This window comes from Paramormyrops kingsleyae, chromosome 24 (assembly GCF_048594095.1).
Source record: "Paramormyrops kingsleyae isolate MSU_618 chromosome 24, PKINGS_0.4, whole genome shotgun sequence".
NCBI classification, from domain to species: domain Eukaryota; kingdom Metazoa; phylum Chordata; class Actinopteri; order Osteoglossiformes; family Mormyridae; genus Paramormyrops; species Paramormyrops kingsleyae.
This window is the reverse complement of record NC_132820.1, coordinates 7,936,519-7,958,660: the sequence shown is the minus strand read 5'-3', so window position 1 is coordinate 7,958,660 and position 22,142 is coordinate 7,936,519. Positions and strand designations below refer to the sequence as shown.

At 50.8% G+C, this 22,142-nt stretch overlaps 1 protein-coding gene across 1 annotated transcript in view; it reads left to right on the top strand.

Moving 5' to 3' along the window:
* The first annotated feature begins 340 nt into the window (after positions 1-340).
* Positions 341-22,142, top strand: part of kif1ca (kinesin family member 1C, a) — a 28,096-nt gene continuing 6,294 nt past the window's right edge. The window contains exons 1-21 of the mRNA XM_023803476.2: positions 341-1,004; positions 10,676-10,840; positions 15,477-15,553; positions 16,023-16,202; positions 16,348-16,413; positions 16,495-16,673; positions 16,918-17,029; positions 17,181-17,258; positions 17,557-17,622; positions 17,903-17,981; positions 18,143-18,221; positions 18,312-18,463; positions 18,548-18,750; positions 18,848-18,927; positions 19,007-19,082; positions 19,184-19,263; positions 19,366-19,460; positions 19,807-19,890; positions 20,369-20,549; positions 21,214-21,286; positions 21,487-21,585. Of these exons, the coding sequence (XP_023659244.2) occupies positions 10,726-10,840; positions 15,477-15,553; positions 16,023-16,202; positions 16,348-16,413; positions 16,495-16,673; positions 16,918-17,029; positions 17,181-17,258; positions 17,557-17,622; positions 17,903-17,981; positions 18,143-18,221; positions 18,312-18,463; positions 18,548-18,750; positions 18,848-18,927; positions 19,007-19,082; positions 19,184-19,263; positions 19,366-19,460; positions 19,807-19,890; positions 20,369-20,549; positions 21,214-21,286; positions 21,487-21,585 (2,154 nt within the window). The 5' untranslated portion in view covers positions 341-1,004; positions 10,676-10,725. The remainder of the gene's footprint in view (positions 1,005-10,675; positions 10,841-15,476; positions 15,554-16,022; positions 16,203-16,347; positions 16,414-16,494; positions 16,674-16,917; positions 17,030-17,180; positions 17,259-17,556; positions 17,623-17,902; positions 17,982-18,142; positions 18,222-18,311; positions 18,464-18,547; positions 18,751-18,847; positions 18,928-19,006; positions 19,083-19,183; positions 19,264-19,365; positions 19,461-19,806; positions 19,891-20,368; positions 20,550-21,213; positions 21,287-21,486; positions 21,586-22,142) is intronic.

Sequence of the window (22,142 nt, the reverse complement as noted above, 5' to 3'; positions counted from 1 at the left end):
GCCAGAAATACCATGGTATTGCTCAGAAATGCAGGCTGGAATTGCACCTGCACAGCTTTAAACTGGGACCTTTAATTCTAACACATTCAGTACTGAACAAGACTTGTGCTGACCTGTTCTACACCATCATTTGGCAAAAATCTTATAACCGTTATAAAATCAGAGTTGTGATACTGTACTATTTTTTCTGTGTGTTGTGTGTGTTTTGACTGGGGGCAAGGAGATAGGATCGATCCCCCCCCAATTGTCCCTGTAGTTTTTCCCAAAGGAAGCGACATTGGCCCTTTAAAATCCTCCCGGCTGGGCCGGCTGCCGTGACGTCAGGCGGGAGATGGCGACCGGCTCGAGCCGCTGGGACCTCATAGGGGGGGCGCGAGGGAGAGCGACGGGCCGCACGCAGAGACCGCGGCCGCCGCTGCTGCTAACTCTTCTTTTATTTTTCTTTATTTACTTTTTCTCCCTTTTTTAAAAAAATAATTAACAGCGAGACATCGCCGTCGGCTGCCGGAACGTACTTTCCCCCCAGTCTTGCGGAGGAGTAAAGGTCACCTGCGCTGGCTGTCCGGAGAGGGGATTGAAGTTTGGGTTCTCCTCCGCCCGGCCCGAATCATTTTCTGGGCCGTCGGTCAACTTTTCATCGGTTCCGGTTCTGATGTTGTTTTAAATTGTGCGCGTTAACAAAAGTATCCGCTTCAAAGTTTTCTGCCAGATCAGGTTTTAGTTTCTAATTCCTTATTTTACCTTTTTTTCTTTCTTTTTTTTTTTTTAAAAAAAACGACACAGCCAGCGCCCCCATGAAACTTTTTTCCACCCCCCCAGACCGATAGCTGTGGTCCAAGGGATTTGTCCGGCCCAAAAAGAGACGGGCTGGTGTTGGGCTCGATCGGGGGAGCAGCGGGGCAAACTTTTATTATACCGTAAGGACATTTCGGCGAGTTATTCCCTTAGCAACAATGAGGACTGTTAAACCGCACTGAGAGGAAGGAAATTCAACCCAAAAAGCGGTGAGTGGTTTTAGTTGATTTTTTTTAAAGTACCTAATTTCTTTTTGTGTGTAGTTTTTGTATAATGTAATTACATATAAGCCAGACTTAAGTTTCCATAGTATTGAGTAAAGACTCATGAGTTTCTTTAAGCCGGTTTAGAGTTTAAAACTTTCCGCTGTTATGATGTGGGGGGAGGTGTGATCCAGACGGGCTGGCCGCCGGTCTCCCCACCCCAGCCGGTTTCGCGATGGTATGAGTAGGGTCTGCTTAGCCGGCCGGCCGGCCTCGCCCCCCCCCCACCGTATGACTGATTATCAGTCAAGAGACAGAGATGAGAAAGTGACACCGCTTTATGGGCCCCGTTTCCTTTACTGAAATCCCTCTGTTTTTCTGATACCGTTATGATTTTGCTGCAGGAAAAAAAAAAACGCAAAAAAAAAAAAAAAAAAAAAAGTTCCGGGACAAAGTTTATGGACGGCGGCTGGCATTTCTCTGTGTTTTGCGGATTACGCTGAAAAGCCGGGGGAGGGGGGCGCTGGTGCTATCTTTAGCAGAGGCTGAGGGTGTAGGTATGCGGCGTGATGACTTTCCAATTGTACGTGGGACGCAGGACGTCCAGACGGGAGGCCAACAGCAGCCCCTGCGCCCAGGATAGTGACAGATGGACGACGTAGAAAACAGCGCAGAACTAGTACCTTAAAACTGCCCTCATGTAAACAGAATTTTGTCTGGTGTGTCCCCAATTTTTGGCATGATGCCGTACTACAGGGGTCTCCAGCTCAAGTCCTGGACAGCTTAGTTCTCTCCCTGCTCCACCACACCAGATACAACTCAAGAAATGGATGGTGAATGTCAGAGAAGTTAAGTCAGGTGTGTTAAATGAGGGGAAACCCAAAAATGTCCTGGGCTGGGCTGGAGTTGGACACCGCCGCTGAACGATATCAGTTTTTCCGACTTAAATATAAGTCGGCCATGTTTTCCACACCTGAGCTGCTATCTTGCAGTAAAAACGTGGTTTTATTTATTGAGGAATGAATTGGCAGCCTGTTTGCTCTCCTCAGTTTGTCTTTTGTCAGAGAGATTGACACTTACTCCCAGGTGGGTGCTACACACATAATAGTAGTTTGTGTTTTGTTTTAATAACCTCGGTGGTGTCACAGTGCATCATTCAGAAAATTAAACAGCATTCCGCGAAGTCTCCTCGGTGGGGAGCCGGAGGAATAGGAAGATGCATCTTTTGTGAATATATAGGTATTTTGTGATGTAAGGTAAAAAGTTACCAGACAATGAGTGGCCTCTCGACGACCTGGCAGCTGAGTTCAGTGAGGCTGGAAACACCCAGCCTGATGAAAGTATACGTGTATGGAGGGGAGGGGAGGGGGGGGTTACAGGCAGTTTTTTTTTCCTCCTTTGTTGCACAGGTATTGGTAGTTAATATAATGCGGAGACAAGATTAAATCTGTGAAAAAAGCTGTGCGAAATTGGGAATTGTGCACTCTGTGTTTGGGTGGGGGGAGGGGTATTGTTTCGAAGAAAGACCCCTGGCCTACTTGGCATGTTGGCGTTGTGATGGCGAATGGTCCCTCCGGACGGCACGTGTGTGAACTCGGAGACAGATGCAGGGCGACTCTTTGGCTTGATGTCAGATGTTATGAAACGGCTAGTCTGGTTTGAAACCAACCCCATATAAGGGCCCTCAGCCCCCCCTATAGGCTGCCTTCTTAGGGGGTGTTTTTACATTTGGGGGGGGGGCATAAATAAGGCAGGTTTGGTGCTGGGCTGGCTCAGTGCTGCGGACATATCAGTATGTGGTTGTTTATTTGATGGTTCCCTTTCTGCAGAGAAATAGGCTGATGCATTCTGGGTGATTAGGAGGCCTTTATTCAGATTCCCATGGATACAGATTGTGCCCCCCACCCCCCCAAACATTGTGCCTGTGATCGAAAGGACGCTGGTTCATATTCCAGGGTTGGCAGAGTTTCACTTTTGGGGCCTTTGAGCAAGACTCATAACCCCAATTGCTCCAGGGACGGCTGGCCCTGCTTTTTGAATAGTACAGTGCTCTGGATACAAGCGTCTGCTTAACAAATATAATGTAAAATTATTCCATGGCTTAACAAATGACACCTTCCAGTACCCTTTTGGCACACGAGTTTATGCATTGGCAGAATAATCATAATATTTCTGTGTATGCATTTTTTTTTTATTGACTGTGTCTGGTCTGTGTGTCTGCTGCTCAAGCTCCATCTCTTCTTCCTGGTTGCTTATCAGCAGCCTAGCAACCTGGCTTTGGCACTGACCTCCTTGCCGCATGCTGCCCACACCCTTGGAAACGTGCACCGTCAAACACCCCAGAGTTGCTCTGTGAGCTGACCCCCCCCCAGCATGTAGTCAAAGCAAGCAAGGCCTCTGACAGGAAGGGGGGCCGTGCAGCGGTCTTGGTGCAAACACTTGGCCTTCATTCGTCTTTAATAGGTTCCTCACTGTGCTGATGTTGTTGCTAAACATTTAAGCTCCTCATCTGTGAAGGAGGGAAATTCCACGGTAATAGAAAATGATGTTGTGTCCTTTGTCTCTCGGTATCTGCAGACAGGCCATGTGGAGGTTGTTGGAAATGAGAATCATGTGATGGTCTTTCTTGTTGAATATGTGGCTCGAGTTTGGTGACATCTTCAGTACTCTGGCTTTAGATACTTTGGCATATATGAATAATCCTTTATCTTCAGCATGATGATACTAAACAAAATGTGGCCTCTTTTTCTGGACGGACTCACTTTCTTCTAATATCTTTAGACCTTTTGATGGCTCTTTGTGTACTCCAGGGCTCTTTCGGAGCTAAACATCTAAGTTCTCGGTTTCTGAAATGGCCACACTGGAACGCTTCAACACGAGTTACGGCATAGTGTTTGGTAAAATCATTTGTTTTGTCACTATAGTTTTCTGGCTTTGGGGATTGTGGTCACCTCCTTTTGTCGCATGGCAGCCTTCCTAATGTCTTGTTCGCTACTTAATGAAGTCTTCAGCCTGTGGGTTGCAGCGCATTTCTGGAATGTGGTAGCATTTCATATTCTGCTTTTAATGCCGCCAAGAGCCGACACGGAGAAATGTTTCCTTTTAAGTTTTCAGTCGATTTATAGATACTCAGGGCTGCCAAGGAGAGCCAGTTCTTGAGTCACGGATGTTTTGCGTTGGCTTCATTGAAATCGCACGGGAAAAGGTCTGTGAAGTTGTATTATGCTTAGGGATGGGAAAAGCGTGGCTGTAACACCCATAGTGGGGGGGGGGGGAGTTGCAAACTTGTTTCTCATTAGAACCTTGCACTCTTGGTTAACTTGGGGTTAAACCAGGTTCTCAGTAAGCATTTGTAAGGTCTGAGTTGGCTCTTGTCTTTGTTTTATCTGATCTTCCAGAGTATGAATGATTTGGTCATCACGTGTCAAACTGCAACAAACAGCTACTGTTCTTCCACGCAAAGATATGGGTAATCTCCTTTCCCTCCGCATGTTAAACCTTAACTGGGGCTCCGTTCAATTTGTCAGGAATTTTCTGTTATGTGCCGTGAGTCACATGGCACTGGTGTTATTTGCACATGTTGTGTGTTCACCTGAACGATGTGGTGATGTCATACTGTAAGCATTACCGTTTCAGCCTGACTGTTTTCGCAGGTTGTGCACCGATAGCATGACTGCGTTGAGTTTTATTCTGTGGTTCATGGGTAGAACTCATCTGTGACGGTGGATAGCTAAGTGAAAAATCACCCCAGGAGCCTCAGTCTCGTCTGCTCTTAAGGACGTCTGAGCTCGATGTGTCCTCTCTCTGCTGAAAGGGTCTGCGGACGGTGTTGTGATCCCACAGCATCTCTCTATTTAGTCCATTGCCCGTTACGCAGGAAGCATCAGCGAATGCTGGGAAAAGCGAGGGAGATCTTTAGAGAAGGTGTCAACAGGTGTATGGTCAGGTGTGCCGAGGATGTGATTAGCGTCCCAGCAGAGCGATTGTGGGCTGGCCAAGCCCTGATCGGATGGCAAAGATGAGAGAAAATGACACCCTCTGAAACCCTTTGGTGTCTTCCACACCTGGAGGACCTGCATGAGGAAATGACAGTTTGGGGTGGTGTGTGTGGGTCAGTCTGTGGGAGGTTTACATTCCTGTGGCTGTCATTACATGCTGGTGCCCGTTCCCACCAAGCCCCCCCTTAGCCCTAAGCGGGAGCAGTGATGTCATCAGCTAACGCCAGGTCTCCTCCTGCTGAGTCAGTGGTCTGAGTGACGAGGGGTTTATATCACCTTCCTGCCATGTTTGGGGATCTGCAGCGCCTCCTGGTGTCGGGGAGGTCTACGCGCCGACAGCCATTTTAGTTGCCGTACTTGGCCGGGGTGGATCACGGCGACGTGGGCCAGACAGACATAATCAGGTGATGTTTGTTCTCTCTTGCTAGGCCACATACCAGGGGTTGGAGATTTAACTAGTGTCTGGGAGGTACAGTCATACCGTCTGCATTCCAGGCTAATACTCGTATTCGAGGCAGAAATCTTTAAATCTCTGTGTGAGCACTAATCTTTAAAAACAAAGCAGAATGCAAAGGCTGGGGCTGAAATGACAGAAACTGTAGCTGTCTTCTCTAGCGTTCAGCATGCCACCTCCTGTCCATACTTTGATCAGTTACTGCATTGATTAAACTGATGGTACTAGTTCCATTTCACACTGAGGAATGGCAGCTGGTGGGGGGGGGGGTAAGGAGGGGGTTTCGCACATAACAGCAGAGGCGAAGCTGGGTAAAAAGACTTAAGTCCATCTGTGCTGCTTTAGCCTCCCTCCCCCCCCTGTGTCGCCCCTTCTCGCCACTTTGTTTACGGTTCAACATGGAACACGCACCGCACGTGACTTCGTTCTTCTCGCTCCAATGCCAGCGTGCTCGCTCTCTCTCTCTGGGTGACGGCCTGCCAGCCGTCCTGTCTCATCAAAGTCAGCTTCGGCCATGCCCCACAGATCAACTCCAGAGCCCCTCCGGCTGCCTGGCGTGAGACGGGCATGACACGGTGTGACCTTATGCACTCATTCCGAATGCACTACACCCACTTTACTATACACTACTTCAAAAAAAATGGACGGTAAAGCGTGAAACGGCTCATTCCTCTGTTTTGGTTGCTGATGGCTATGCCCAGCTTATGCCGGGGAATTTGGCACACTGGCTACAGGAATCTCACAACGCTTGGCAAATTACTTTTGCTTAGGGCCTGTTGAACCCATGTGAAGGTGTAATTTGGTTGTAACTGGCCTAGTCTCCAGTAGCAGATATATGCATGGCTAGTTACACACACACACACACACACACACACACACACACACACACACACACACACACACACACACACACACACACACACACAGAGGATTGTCACTAGAGATTTTTGGGAAAGTGTATTATGTTGGACCCCCAACCCAGACCAATCCGGTTATTTTCCAGTTTTTTTTAGAGCCCCTGTCACTCAGAGCCCCCTGGAATCATCTTATCTTTCCCCTCTTTACAACACCCCTGCACACAATACAGGTATCTGCCATACATTCATCTGCCTTTATGGGAGTCTCATTGCGTGTTCCTTTGGTGTCAGATGTCACTGTTCTCCGGCGGGTCCATCGCCTTGCACAGCCTGACACCTTACTTTAGTGGGCTGCAGGGGGGGGGGGGCGCAGTCTGAAGTCCATTGTAAGCCAGCCTGCCATGCCTTGGGGAGTTTATTGAAAATGTAGTAATCGACCAGTCACATGGTGGAAAGAGGAGCTGGTGTTTAATCTGGCTGCGTTGTCAAGGTGTAGGCCTAGATGGGTAGTTTTGGGTAACCTTCCCGAGGGTCCAGCTCGTTCGCAGAATGTCTCTGCACCCAGCTTGTCAGGTTATGGTTCCATGCGCCCTCATGAGCAACCAGGGTCACTAGATATCCATCAAGTGTCTTCCTGTTGTTTTGGGCCCCCTGTCATCATGGCTGTTATTCAGATCATCTTCCTCTCTTTGGTAGTGACTTTTTACGTGACTGTGAGCCGTTATTATTTGTTAGCGTTTGTTGGGCCCCTTTTTGTTTTAAAAGTTCATCTGGTGCCTCAGCAATCGGTGCTGACTGACCCAATACAAATGAGGGCTAGGGGGGCACAGAAGGGGAACCAGACCGGTCTGTGTTCCTTTGTTCAGCGCCGTCTCCGGCTTCAAACAGGACGTGCCTCTTGTAATTCGCAGAATGGGCTGAGGAAAAGCGGCATTTCGGGGAAGAGGGGCTCCGAGGTGGGGAAGCAGGAGTCACGGCTGCCGTCCAGGAGTCTTTACGTCACTGTTGAGGAATCACAGCTCTGCAGGAACATCGCGCCGAAGCTCAGGTGCTGCGGCCTGCGACAACAGGACGCTGGCATTGCTCGGGGAAAAATGGGGAGCAATTTTTGACACCTCTGTACGAACGAAAAGGGGCAGGTTGGCACACTTGTGTTGCGTTAGCTGCATTTTTGGGTGGAATGCAGTTCACGATGGCTTGGGGTGAAACAGCCAACAGCTTTCCAGGTTTACAACCGGTTGTGCCTGATTTATGTTTATTTATTTATTTTTCTATTTTTTGCATGAGGATGATTACTGGGGTGTGTGCTATGCACTTGAACGGCTACGTTAGACGCTTACCGTATTGCTTTAACTTGAGCTGAGGTACGCAGCACTTCAAAAAAATGGTTTAGCAAACAGCTTCCTTTGTTTCTAAGACCAGATGCGGTGAGTGGCTCAGTCCCTGTGCCCTTAATTGGAAGATCGCCAGTTCGAGCCCTGGCTTCGGTAAAACAGGCACATGTCTATATGGCCTTGAGTAAGGCCCTTAACCCATACACTGGCTGTGCATATGGCAAAGGATTTATCATTTATGCAAGTGACTTCTCTGTGTTTTCATGTTGCCTAGATAAATGCTATGGTTGCCCATCTACGTTTGGTTTCCCAGGCTTTTGCTTGAACTGCGAGGGCGACTTTGTGCTTTGTAGCGTTTCCCCAGTGATTTGATACTTTATTGATCCCCATGGGGAAATTCTCTTTACACCTCCTATGGGTGGCTGCGAAGGGCAGCCACCCATAGCAGCGCCCAGGGAGCTGGCGGTTAAGGGCCTTTCTCAGGAGCCGCAGATGGGCAACCAAACCGGCAACCTTCTAATCACAGGCACAGAAGATTAGCCCACTGAGCCCCATGGTTTCCCCCCCCCCTGTTCTGTCTGGAAACATTGTATACTTTTATCAGTCGTTTTGTGCACAAGGTCAGTTTGGACGGGTTGTACTGCTTGCAGTTCTCAGTGCTGGAATGGAATGCAATGACAGATCTTTTGAGTTTAGCGTATGAGGAATCTGTTGGTCGTTTGGTGTTCATCGTGCTGTGCCAGTTTAGTGTCTGTGCACATCAGTGGTTAAACGTTCTGCTTTTTGATGTGTGCGAAATGACCGCGTTGGACTTGTCTCATTAGAGGTGACTGATGAATCGTGTCTATGGGGGCATGTGTGAGCACTCCTCTGACTCTACCCCCCCCCCCCCCCCCCCTTGGCTTCTGATCAGCAGGGACCAATCATGTGCATACATGCACAGTCTGGCTCTCGTTCATCAGGGATTATCCATGTATCCTGTGGTGCTCTGTCTCCGCTGCACCGGCTACCTGCCAGTTTCTCCACCTGTACGCCTCGCGTGTTAGAGGCACCTGTCTTCTGCAGGTGCACCTGCGCTCTCGGGTTTAAAGGGGCCGCTTGCTTTTGGATGGCAGTACAGGATCGCAAACCTTGCCCTTTATTCTGCTTGGTTTCCAAACGAACCTTATCCCTGTGTGCTATTGCATTGTTTATGATGCACACAACTTTCTGGGAAATGTATTTCTCTCTCTTTATTCTTGTCAAAAAATGTGGGTTCTTTTTTTAGTGATATAATTGAATAAATTAATTGTCCTGGTAAGTCAACTAACTACCAGAGAAATGGCACCATTGTGCTAACTCAAAACATAAAATATGTTGCCGTTCTTTTCTGTCACTTGTGGTATGGGGATGTCAGGATTTGCAGGTGTCCCCTTAAAATTGTCAGTGTCTGTAATCTGGACTGTACTTTAAGCACCATTTCCCTGATGACTTCTGTGGAATCTCTTACCATTAGCAGCTTGGTGTGGAAAGTACTTGCTACATATGGGACAGATGTGTTTCTCCAGACCATTATCATTTTGCCCCATTCTCGTTTGTACAGCCTCTGTTCCTCTGTGTCGGGGATGGGCAGTGGTCCCTAGTTATTACGGTAGAGCCCAAACAGAATACTACAAGTCAACAGCAGCTTCCTTTGTTCCTGACGAAAGTTAGCTTCACCTCTCCATGGAATCAGGCCCCCAAGGCACAGCCGGAGACAGGGTTCTTCCAGCATCCTGAAACTGGAGCTCTTCCATTTCCCCAAACTGATTAGACCGGTTCGGTGTCTGTGTATGGGGTTTGGCGGAGTTCATGCTGCAATGTTAACATTGCTACATCTCAAACACGTCCTGTCAGCAGAGACCTCTGGGTACCACGGTCACTTTCTTAACGAAAGTCTCAGTTCTCCATCTTTTGTTGCTGGTTCCATAGGACTTTTCAACAAATGCCCTGATGCTGGTTCAAAGGGTCTGTTGGGTTTGAGTCCTGCTGTCTAATAGAATAATTAGCACCTTCCAAGCAACTGGTGAGTTATTTGTGTCAGTGGTCGCTTTACCCCTGCATGTTTGCATTAAAGCTGGGGTTGATTGGCATTCTTCCTCGGTTTGGCTTTACCTGGGGGAGCGTGACCCGCAGAGCTGTTTGGCTTCAACGGCAAACTGCATTGGTGCAAGGTGCCAGCCATGAACAGCAAACTCCCAGAGTACCTCCCGTGTTACCATGGCAATGGGGAATTTGCTTTAATGTCCCTCATTTAATCCCCCTCCCTGAATTGTAGCCCTGTAGACACACAATCCTCCTGTTGTCATCTTGCAAGGCAAAACTGTGCTGTAGCCAGAGATGAACAAGCTGAGGCGGGGGGGGGGGAGCGTGGCGACACTTTGCATTGTGGGTATTCCGCCAGAGGGAAATGTGAATCAATCACTCATGGGGCTGGTGTAGTGGAGGTCAAAGGTCACTTGGGTCGCCTTCCAGTTTCCAAGGTGCCCTTTATTCTGTAGGAGGTGGAGCAACAAAACGCCAAAGTCTCTTTCCACTGAAAGTCAGATCCCCTGCACCGAGTTGATGGATCTAATCGTCACTCACTGGTTTTTCAGAAAGTGTTCTGGCAGTTACCGTGGCCATTAAGAGTGCAGTTCCCCTGCTTTTGTTGCAGTGATGGAACTAAAAGCTAGGAAGGCCGGCTTGTAGCAGATGGAGAGTTTCGATTCTGCTGATCAGGCGTTTATGGTCACCAATATGTGAAATGCTACTGTAAAGTTTAGGCAGAGATAAGGCTCTCGTCAGACACCAGCTGTCGAAGTATAACACCTGCTATTAGCCCATTTCGGTTAAAGCTGTATCCTGTTGAATGAACAAATGTAGGAAACTTCTTTAAAAGGGTTATATCCCGGAGGGAAGCTCGATTGAGCGTCTGCTGGTGACTCACACTGTCCCAGAGTTTCTGAAATCCATGTAGGGATGTCCACTCTTATACTGGAGATGGTAAGTCTACTGTTTTCCTTTCCTCACTCAGGCCTGACTCCCTCCCCCATCAGCCGGCGCTCCTGGTAACCTCACCCCTTAATGAGGAAGATGGCGGCCTCTTCTGTGAAAGTGGCGGTGAGGGTGCGGCCCTTCAACTCCCGCGAGACCAGTCGCAGCGCCAAGTGTGTCATCCAGATGCAGGACAATTCAACCTGTAAGTAAAGCAGGCCTCTATAACCTCGCCAGAGGTGGAAAGTTCAGGTCCAGAAAATACAAATCCAGACCAAGGTTTTGTTTCAACCAACCAGTTGAGTACTCTGTGACTCTACACTGAACTGGTTGGTTGAAAGAAAACCTTGGCCTGGATTTCTACTTTCTGAACCTGAGTCTTCCATATCTGAACTATTTGTAACTGGGACAAGAAAGCTTCTGTAAGCAATCCAGCTCCCTCATTGGCCGTCTGGAACTGGTAAAGTGCTTCTGCAAATAACAAGGGCTCTCACTGGCAATTTAGAAGTGGTTGGATGTTGGATGTTGTTAATTATAAGTGGATTTCTTATGAGTCCTGTGATTGGTAGTTTGGCGACAGCCCATATTAGTCTTTCATCTTATGCCATGCCTCGACAAATTTTATTTCCTCCATGGAGAAAGTTGTCAAAGGCTCTTGTATGATTTTTATTTATTTTTTTACCATTTATACAACCGAGGAGGTTGTGTTATTACCACAGGACCTACCGTCTTCTGGTTCCTGCACACACCCCTACTCTGACCTGTTTTTAGGAGGGTGGGGCCCTCTTAGTGTTGACGTCCTGCACGCACCCTTACTCTGACCTGTTGGTGGGAGGGTGAGGGCCCAGTCAGAGGTGGCACCTCGCAGTGCAACGTGGGAGTTGTCCTTACTGGCTGAATCATCACCATGTCGAAAGGCTGGCTCCTGTCCGAGGCTTGCATCAACGTCCGAGCGCATCCCAAAAACCTTGCTGCGGGAGAAGCATTTCGATCCTCAAGCGGCAGCTGTCCGCGCTCTTTCCGAGCGGCTGAAGGCGCGACGCGGTGGTGGCTGCCTCGCCCGGCCCGCTCATGCCTTGCCGTCCGAATAATGCCGAAGTTGTACTTTTTTTTTGGCTTGGTTTTTCCCTAAAGAGCGCCAGTGACACACCACCCACCCACCCACTTGGCTTGGTACAGTTCAGCCAGGGGTCACGTAGGGGGTGTGCAAAGTGGGGGTAGCAGTCCTAGGCATCCCAGACTTATGGCCCAGAGAACAGACTGTGGCTGACCCTGGCAGCTGCAGGCCTCCTGACTGCCCCCCCCCCCCCACCCCACATGCTCATGGATACCAGCTGACCACTTGGCATGAAGCCGGTGCCCTAGTGGCTCAAGGTGGTGCAAGTTGTAGGACCTGGACAGAGTATGTATGGGGGTGACCTGCCTCTTACAGGCGTGGGCAGGGTGTAGGCAGGGTGTAGGCAGGGTGTAGGCACTGCTCCCACACACGCCTTTATCCAGTTGGCTGTTTGTTTTTAAACCAAGGTTCTCAGGCTTCTGCTTCTGAAACACCCCCCCCCCCCCCCGCTCTCAGTTTCTCCCTTTGTGACTGATCTGCTACGTCCAGGGGGCAGAGGGAAGCCCTGTTACTCGATCCAGGCATTTCTTCAGAAAGAAAAGGCCCGGGCCGTAGCCCTCCCCATGGTCCCAGACATGCCATTTTCTCACGTTCCAGACAATACGACGTAAAAGTTAAAAGGAGAATCCCACCCCCAAGGTCTGTATTTTGAAGTCTTGCATTGTTTTAAAAAAAAAAAAAAAAAAAGAAATGAAAAATCTTCCCAAATCACATGTTTGAGAAGATATTGGTGTCCCTAGTTTTTTTTTTTTTTTGTGATTTATACCAAAAACTTCTGTTTACATCTGACTCTTCTCGGTGCGTGGAAGTCGCTTGTTGATACTCGGGTCGTCAAGAGGCTCCAAATAAAGTCTCGAGGCAAAGTGTCTTAAAAACCCCTTTTTAAAACAAAAATATGACCAGACAGACGCCAGTGTCCTCTGCGAGAAAAGCAGCTCAAACGTGTGACCTTGGGTTATTCCAGTGGCCAACACTGTCCACATGATGAAACACCTCGAAGGACAAAGCCACTTGCGTTTAACTCGACCCATTAACTCGGAGTCGACGCGTTACAAAAACGAGCATCACATCCTGTCAAAGCCTGGTAATGATTTGACTGATGCGGAGAATCGTGTTTGCAGGTGAGGCCGGTGTATCTGGGGCTGTCGCTCCTGTCTGGCATTGCCAGGTCCCTGCGTTATGGGTTGGGTAGTCTTTCCTTGGGAGTCTCAAGCAGGGCAGTAAGAACAATAGCTGCAGTCTTGTTTACGGTGAAGTGGAGGTTGCCTTTGTCGTACAGAGCAGGGATAGTGTTTGTGTAAAACGATGATGCAGATTGTGCGGGGCTGGTGGTACACGTGTCTGTTACACTCACGGTGCCCTCGGAGCTCTCGGATGTCGCGCGGTGACTCGGGGTGATCTGGGGAAAGGCCAGGATGGAGAGATGAGTGATTCAGATGCCATGTCACATCTAAAGTTCATTTTAGCAAGTATGGGAAATGTTGACAAAAAAAATGGCAGGGGCGAAAACATGCCCCCATGGAGACGATCTGTAACAACTGCAGCCCGGCTGCCCGGTGGATGGGTCCGTGAAGCGAACCTCTAAATTCCTTCGTGATGTGTCGTTCGCGGTACGGGACGTTTGCTTCGCAGAAGGCCGAGTTCTCCTGCGAGCGCAGGCATGCCGGGGATGTAGGCCGAGAGGGGAGTGTGTAGGGGGAGGGGAGGCTGGCTGGGCGCGGCGCGGAGAGGAATGCAGGGAGGCGGGCGAGTGAGCGGCCTCTGTGACGCCCTGGCCCATATCCTTCCCTCCGTGTGGCGAGCATGTGTGAGGAACCAGCGTGGGCCAAACTGTGCCCCCTCTGGCTGCTCCAAGTCGGCGATCCATTTCCCGCATACTTCTGGGTGTGTGTGTCGGGGTGGGTTTGTGTGCTAGACAGTGTTGTTTCACTGCCCCAGAGTGAGAGGAAGGAGGAAGGGAGAGGGGCCAGTTGTGCCCCCTCACCTAAAAATAACCCAGAACTCTCTGCTGTCCCGTCTCCATGAAAACAGGCTTCAACATAGCAAACGTGTATTCTGGGAAGCATGCCACTGCGAGTGCCACCCCCCTCCAGTGGCCTCAAGTCCTGCGTACGTCTGTAAACCCCCACCCCACCTACCTTCTTCCTTGATCTTCCAGCTTAATCTCCCAGCATGCCTCGCTGCACCACACCCAGTCATTCTATTGGCTGGAAACTCTTTCCAGGGCCTCTCCTATAGACTCCAGCCAAATCCTTATTTAGAATTCTTCTCTTGGACCTGAATGGACACGCACTCACTGTTGAGGTTCTTCTGGACCGCCATGTCCAGGAGCTTGTGACCCAGAAAGTCTGCTCCTACCCGGGGAAGGCTGCTTCTGTTTATATGCTATTTATTTGTGGATGAAAGGGTCGGACTATAACCAGACGGCTTCACGTGATGTAAAACAAGGCCTCTCGCGCGCAACAGTTCCTCCCTGGTATCCATAACTGCACCTAGCTACTGGTGCATCTCCGCTGGCTGTGGGACACACAGCCTCGGCTCCCTGCCCGTTGAGATGTGGACCAGTTAACATTCAGCACCTCCTAGCAATTTAAATTATTTATCTGACGTTTTTTATGCGAAGTGACATACGAGAGAGGGTTATAATTTGTGTGTACTCCCCGGGATTCGAACCTTTTGATCTTTTTGTGTTCCTAGCGCAGTGCTCTAGTTGTTTAGCTACAGGAGGAAGAATATGTATCATTTTTATTATTTATTCATTTTATTTATCTTTTCAATGCCTATTTTTGTGCAGCTGTGTTTCACCAGGATGCCTCAGGTTAAGTACCTTACTCACAGCGCCCCCCCCCCCCCCCCCCACCCGGGATCTGGTCCAGCAGTTTAAGCCCCATGTTTCTTGCAGATCTGTGTTTTCTCGCTGTCCAAATAAGCCTTGAATCCGCAGGTTCTCCGGGATGTACCTCTTCATTTTTTTTCACCAGTATAAATAAGCCATCTGAGCACAAAGCTTTCCATCCATTAATTATATGCTTTGCCACCCTAAATACACTGTCTACAAGGCGGGTTCCCTGTTATCAGTTCTTTTGCTGCCATTGGTTGGTTTCCGTCTCTCAGTCTGCCTGTCAAATGAGGCGAATCACGGTTGTCTTCATGGGACATGCCATCACCCAGCTCCCCAGAGGGGGACACAAAGACCCTGTACTTTCTGTCCTTTTTTGGTAAATGCTCCTGGTCCTGAAAAACCCACATCTGTACGTAAAAGAAAACTGCAACATTGACAAAAATGTGCATCCAGAATGTTGGCGGTTTTGGGTTCCAATATTAAAAGGGCATTTGTGTTTTAAATATGTTGAGAACCATTGACTGTAGCTCTTGTAACTCAACAAGGAGAGCATTGTGCTAACAAAAGAGGGTCATGGGTTCAGATCCTAGGAGGCACGCTCAAAATCGTAACCCTTGCCCCCTACTGTAAGTCGCTTTGGATAAAAGTGTCAGATAAATGTAATGTGCTTTCCATCATTCCATACGATATTCCTTCAGGAATGCGGCCCGTTGTTTAATTCATAGACTGAGCTCAAGAGCTGCAGCGTCCAAGACCCATGATCTGCTGGCATTTTGATGTGTGAGAGAACATTGTGCCCAGGTGCTTCTGTGCTCATTTGCATGATCCATCCGACGTGTAATACTTCTGATCACAGACTTGCTGTCCCCTTTCTGGCTACAGGCATCTCCAACCCCAAGCAGCCCAAGGACACGCCCAAGACCTTCACCTTTGACTACTCTTACTGGTCTCACACCTCGGTGAGCTGTGCGGGGGCTGAAGGGCCGGCGGGGTGGTGGGTTTGTCACCAGACTGGTGTTGCTAAGAGACCGTGTCACACGAGGTGAAGAGGGGGTCTCTGAGAGACTTGGAGATTAGCCATTGTTTGTTTACCTGGATGTATACACCACCGCGATAAAGGAAGTCCCACTTAGGTTGTGACGGGTGGCTAAGGGAGTAGATGGATTAGTGGATGGAGGGGTAGGAGTATGAATGGAGAGATGCATGGGCAGGTGAGTGGATGGATGGGCAGAATGGGTGGGTGTATGAATGGAGAGATGTGTGGTTTGATGAGTGGGTGGGTGGATGAATGGTTGGATGGGCAGATGAGTGGATGGATGGATGGGTAGTTGGGCAGATGAGTGTATAGGGGAGCAGATGGCCGTGCTCGCGGAGGCACCCTGGGGCTCCTCCAGCTCTGAGACTTGGGGGCTGCTCCCCCCACCACAGGCCGAGGAGCCGGGCTTCGCCTCCCAGCGGCAGGTTTACCTGGACATCGGCGAGGAGATGCTGCTGCACGCCTTCGAGGGCTACAACGTCTGCATCTTTGCCTACGGCCAGACGGGCGGCGGCAAATCCTACACCATGATGGGCAAGCAGGAGCCCGACCAGCAGGGAATCATACCACAGGTTGGGGACATAACTGACATTAGGCTCATTGTGAGGGGTGGGGGGACACCGGTGTTCCTCTGGGACAAGTCCAGCCTGTGTATATTAGCTGTCAGTGAGCCCATCCTCTAACACAGTCGGTGCCTTTGTCCTCGTCATGTTCCAGCTCTGTGAGGACCTCTTCAAGCGCACCGTGGACAACGCCAACCCCGATCTCTCCTTCTCTGTGGAGGTCAGACCCGTCGAGACGTGGCAAGTGACTCACCGAGCCGTGTGTAGGTGACAGTTGGTGACGGTGGCTCGGTGTCGGCAGGTGTCCTACATGGAGATCTACTGCGAGCGCGTCCGGGACCTGCTGAACCCCAAGAGTAGGGGCAACCTGCGGGTGAGGGAGCACCCCATCATGGGCCCCTATGTGGAGGACCTCTCCAAGCTGGCCGTCACCAGCTTCGACGACATCGCCGACCTCATGGACAGTGGGAACAAGGCCAGGTGCAACATGCAAGGGGGGTGGGACTAAATCAAGGAGGGTGTTGGAAGGGGAGGGAGGGTGTGGCCTGTTGGGGGAAGTGGGAGGAGTTAAGGGAGTGGCCAGTGAAGTCCACAAAGACCACATGCAGTGTCTAGAATTAATGAGGACAGGTACGATTCCTCAAGAAGATGGTTGCCTGCTGTGAAGTAGGGGGGGACACCTTCGATCACCCTAGAATGACTCTGAGCCGCTCCCGCCCCTCAGGACAGTGGCTGCTACCAACATGAATGAGACGAGCAGCCGCTCACACGCCGTCTTCACCATCGTCTTCACCCAGAGACGCCACGACCAGATGACCAACCTGGACACGGAGAAGGTTGTCCATTCGTCTGTGTGTGTGTGTGTGTGTGTGTGTGTGTGTGTGTGTGTGTGTGTGTGTGTGTGTGTGTGTGTGTGTGTGTGTGTGTGTGTGTGTTTGAGGTGTCACGCCCCTTGTGCTCACAGCCTCTCACCCTTGCTTCTCTCAGGTCAGTAAGATAAGCCTGGTCGATCTGGCAGGAAGTGAACGCGCTGACTCCTCTGGAGCGAAAGGCATGAGGTTAAAGGTGAGGTTCTGCTCCTGTGTGATCCCTCTGCGTCCACCATAACCATATCTCACCATGGCGTAATACCCAGGCTCTGATTAGATTAAGGCAGGTAACTGACCGGTTCCACACACCAGAAGCTACAGGGTGACTTCATCTTGCTTGTCGGCCTACAGATCAAGATGGTTTGATTATGGAAGTAAATGTTTTGTTGCGTGAAGTTTAGCGTGAACGTAGATCATACATATTTTTCCCACAGTACCTACATTCTGATGTCAGATTACGGTGTGTAAAGTATTTATTGTCACTCCCCCTGCAGGAGGGAGCCAACATTAACAAGTCCCTCACGACCCTGGGGAAGGTCATCTCTGCCCTGGCTGAAATGGTGAGTGTGACCTGGGTAGTGGATGGATGGATGGATCTGGGCAGCCCGTCGTCCCTGGATGTCGGGGAGGCTGCCGGATGCAGTGGCTTCATTTCTGAGTAACGAGCCACACAGCATCGTCTGTCCTGCCAAATCGAGATGCTTTTATACACACTGGATTTGATTGCTGCATTGAATACAGTGAAATACATCCAGTTCTCAGGTGCAAGCAGTGATAGCATGTTAGCTCTTTCTCTTACCGGCGCTCTTATGAAGACCCTTTTCTTTTTTTCTTTTTCAGCAAAGTAGCAAAAAAAAGAAATCAGATTTCATACCGTACAGAGACTCTGTACTAACCTGGCTCCTCAAAGAAAACCTTGGTAGGAAACATTCTTTCTCTGCCTCTCCGCCTCTGACTCTCTCTCTCGCCCCTCCGCCTCTGACTCTCTCTCTCGCCCCCCCCCCTCTCTCTCTCTCAGTTCTGACCCTCTCCCCCAGGCCTGACTCCCTCACCCGCTCTGACTCTCTCCCTCTCTGTCAGGTGGTAACTCTCGCACTGCCATGATTGCTGCCCTCAGCCCAGCGGACATCAACTACGAGGAGACCCTCAGTACCCTCCGGTACAGCTCCCCCCTCCGTCTCTTTTGCAGATGTGTTCACTTTTATATGTAAATCCTGTATCACCAGCCCCTGTGCCCCCCCCGCCATAGATACGCAGACCGGGCCAAACAGATACGTTGCAACGCCGTCATCAACGAGGACCCCAACGCGCGCCTGATCCGCGAGCTGAAGGAGGAAGTCAGCCGTCTGCGGCAGCTGCTGTTCTCCCAGGGCCTGAGCTCCGAGCTCCTCACTGCTGCTGGTGCGTGTAAACAAACTAACAAACAAATACAAACAAACAAACAAACAAATACACACAAATACACACTTCCCCCCTCCCAATCAGGTTACGAGATGAACAACAACCAGGCCACAGGTGCAGGACTTGCCAGCGCGGCCCCCTCCCCCGGAAACAAGGCAGAGCACTCGGAGCATCCCCCTGCCCCCGGGTCCGAACCCATCGCCGACGGCGAGGTTCCCGCTTCCTCCGACGAGTTCCAGGGAGGTCAGGTGGTCATCAGCAAGGAGGAGGCCGTGGAGATGCTGGCGGTACGACCCGGCGTCCCCTCGGTGTCCTCGAATTTGGTGCCCCGGGTCTCTCTGAACCCGAAACATTGTTTCCATTAATTTCTCCGTTTTTTTTAAGGAAACTGAAAAAATCATCGCCGAGCTGAATGAGACCTGGGAGGAGAAGCTGAGGAAGACGGAGTCCATCCGTCTGGAGAGGTAAACACCCCCCCCACGATCCTTCCCTCCCCCACCTTGCCCTCCTGCCGGTGTCTCACTCTCGCCTCCCCCATCTTAGGGAGGCTCTGCTGGCGGAGATGGGCGTGTCAATCAGGGAGGACGGTGGCACGGTGGGGGTCTTCTCCCCCAAAGGGGTGAGTGACTGGCACGTTGGCGGGGTCAGAACGCCCCCGCCTTGATGGGTCGGATGGCGTGCCCGTTCTCCGGCTTATCCCGCGTGTCCCGTTTACCACAGACGCCACACCTGGTGAACCTGAACGAGGACCCACTGATGTCAGAATGCCTGCTGTATTACATCAAAGACGGCGTCACAAGGTGAGGGGGCGGGCGCACATGCATGCTGAGGTTTCTGTGGTCTGTATAGTCCTTGGCCAGGTTTGACCCCTCCTGCCCTTTCCTTGACCCCCCCCCCCCCAGAGTGGGCCGCAAGGAGGTGGACATCCGCCTGAGCGGACAGTTCATTCAAGAGCAGCACTGCATCTTCTACAGCCGCGTTAATGAGGGCGGAGGAGGTGAGCTCCCCCCTCTCCTCCCACCACCTGTCGAGAACTGTACCACCCAGATATGCGTGGCAGGGCTGTAGTATTCTGGGTGTCCAGTAGGGGTGCCACACACTCCGCTGTAACGCGTTGTCTCTCTGTTTCTCCCGGTAAAGCGCTCTGGGGATCTGTCAGGTATTGTTTTGCTTTCAAAAATGCTGACATCAGCCATACCCCCCCCCCCCCCCCCACCATCCTATTTCCTGTCCCTCCTCATCCTCTCAAAGTTCCTGTCCTCGCTCTCCATCCAGGATGTGATGATTGTCTGGCTTTGTCTGTCAGCCCTTCGCTAACCACCCTCTGCCCCCCCACGTTTCAGTGGACGTGACCCTGGAACCGCTGGACGGGGCAGAAACCTACGTCAATGGCAAGCAGATCACGGAGCCCCTGGTGCTGAAACAAGGTGCGACAACGGCGCCCCCTGGGGGACCGGAGTGGCGGCACAGTTGGGAGTGTGACCACCTTTTTCACGCTAATGAGTGCTGGTGCTCTTGGGGGTGGGAGGCGGAATGGATAATCTCAAAAGTCACATGACAGGAAACGCAAACGCACATTGAGGAGGATGTTTAGAGGATCTGCTGCACTGGCAAGGGCTGTATCTCTTCCAGACTGACTACTTTTTGCAATAATATACATATACATACACACAGATGACTGCAAGCTTTGGGGTCATAATGCAGGGTAAGCCAGTGTGCAGCGACCCTGGAATAAGTGGGGGCTGAGGGCCTTGCTCAGGGGCCCAACGTCTGTCCGCCGCGGGATTCGAGCTGGCAACCTTCCGATCACAGGCACAGGGCCCTAACCCACTGAGCCAAACGCTTGCTTCTTAGTCCGAAATTTAAAAAAAACCCTTAAACATACCTTCTTTTCTTTTCCTTCAGGCAACCGCATTGTGATGGGAAAGAACCACGTGTTCCGCTTCAACCACCCGGACCAGGCGCGGTTGGAGCGGGAGCGCAGCGCCTGCATTGAGCAGCAGGGGGAGCCAGTGGACTGGAACTACGCTCAACGGGAACTGCTGGAGAAGCAGGGCATCGACATCAAGTTTGAGATGGAGAAGAGGTGAGCGTTGTGCCCCCCCCTTCCCCCCACTGCCTCAGGTGTGGTGTGTGAAAGAGCCTGGGAAAAAACGTGAATACTGCCCCACAAAGGCAAAACGCAATAATTACACTGACACTTAAACTGAGAAAAAGGGCTTCAGAGTTTGACTGTTTCTGAGTGAATTATTCCTCCTGTTTTGGTTTGATGGGTCCTTGCGTGTTGCTCCTCTGGCCCCAGCTGAAAACGCAGACGCCCGTGTTCCCGTTCCTGCGTCTGTGCACTGTGCTGAAAGCAGTCTTTGGCCCCGAAACTGGAATATTATGCCTGATCTATAGCAGGAGGGAAATGCTTTGTGATGAGCTTTGTTTCTGATTAGGTGTGAGGCAGGAATGAATGGAGGAAGGGAGGAATGAATGAATGGGGAAATGAATGTATGAAAAAATGGATGGATAAATGGGAAAATCAATTAATAAAATCAGATACCAGCCTCTGAGGCAGAGAGGGAAGTGTAGGTTCCCCCAAAGCTGTCACACCCTCTGTGGTGGATTTGGGAAGGATGCAGGAGCTGCTGTTTGTACTCTAATGGCACTTTAAGAGTGTAAGTAAGGTAACCAGCCATGGCAGGGAAGGGGACCGTGGTGGATCGACGGATCCCCAAACTGATCAGGGACTCTGTGTCTTGCAGGCTGCAGGACCTGGAGAGTCAGTACCGGCGGGAGAAGGAGGAGGCGGATCTGCTGCTGGAGCAGCAGAGACTGGTGAGAAGAGGACACACACACACACACACACACACACACACAAAAACAAGGGTTATGAGCCTGTCTGTTGATAGTAGACTATATGCTGAATATAGTTGATGACATCAGTTTTTCATTCTTCCGTTTATGGTATTTCTGGATCTTTGCAAAACAAAATAAAGTCCCTGTTTGTCGCTTCCACTTCCCCCCCCCCCGGACAGTATGCTGACTCTGACAGTGGGGACGACTCAGACAAGCGCTCCTGCGAGGAGAGCTGGAGACTCATCTCCTCCCTGAGGGAGAAGCTGCCAGCCAACAAGGCAAGTGGCGGGGCGTGGGGCGCGGGGCGGGCAGCAGGGAGGGGGCGGCCGGCGGGGGGCGGGGCGGGCAGCAGGGAGGGGGCGGCCGGCGGGGGGCGGGGCGGGCAGCAGGGGGCGGGGCGGGGCGGCCGGCAGGGGGCAGGCGGGCAGAAAAACTTAAATGCCAATGATCTCAACATGTCACCATGCTCCTTCTATCCTTCCAAGAAAAATAAGAGTTTGGAGGTCAGTCTGGTGGCACTCAGCTTGTACCAAGTGTGTAAGGCAGAGCTCTTGAAATCACAGTCCTCAAGCCCTGCTGGTTTTCCAGCCTTCCTTTACCTGCGAGCCTGATGTGAAGCCTCTGGCCAATCAGAATCAGTAATTATTAGCCACACTGTCTGGGAGAACTGAAAACAAGGCCTGGATTTGGAATTGAGGGCCAGATTTGAATAGGGGAGGTGTAAGGAGTCCCCAGGAAGGCCCTGAGGCCAGGACAAACAATAACAGTGATGAACTATAAATCAGAGGAAGGACTTAAGCAACAAATGGCCATGATTTTCAAGCCGGGGCTATTT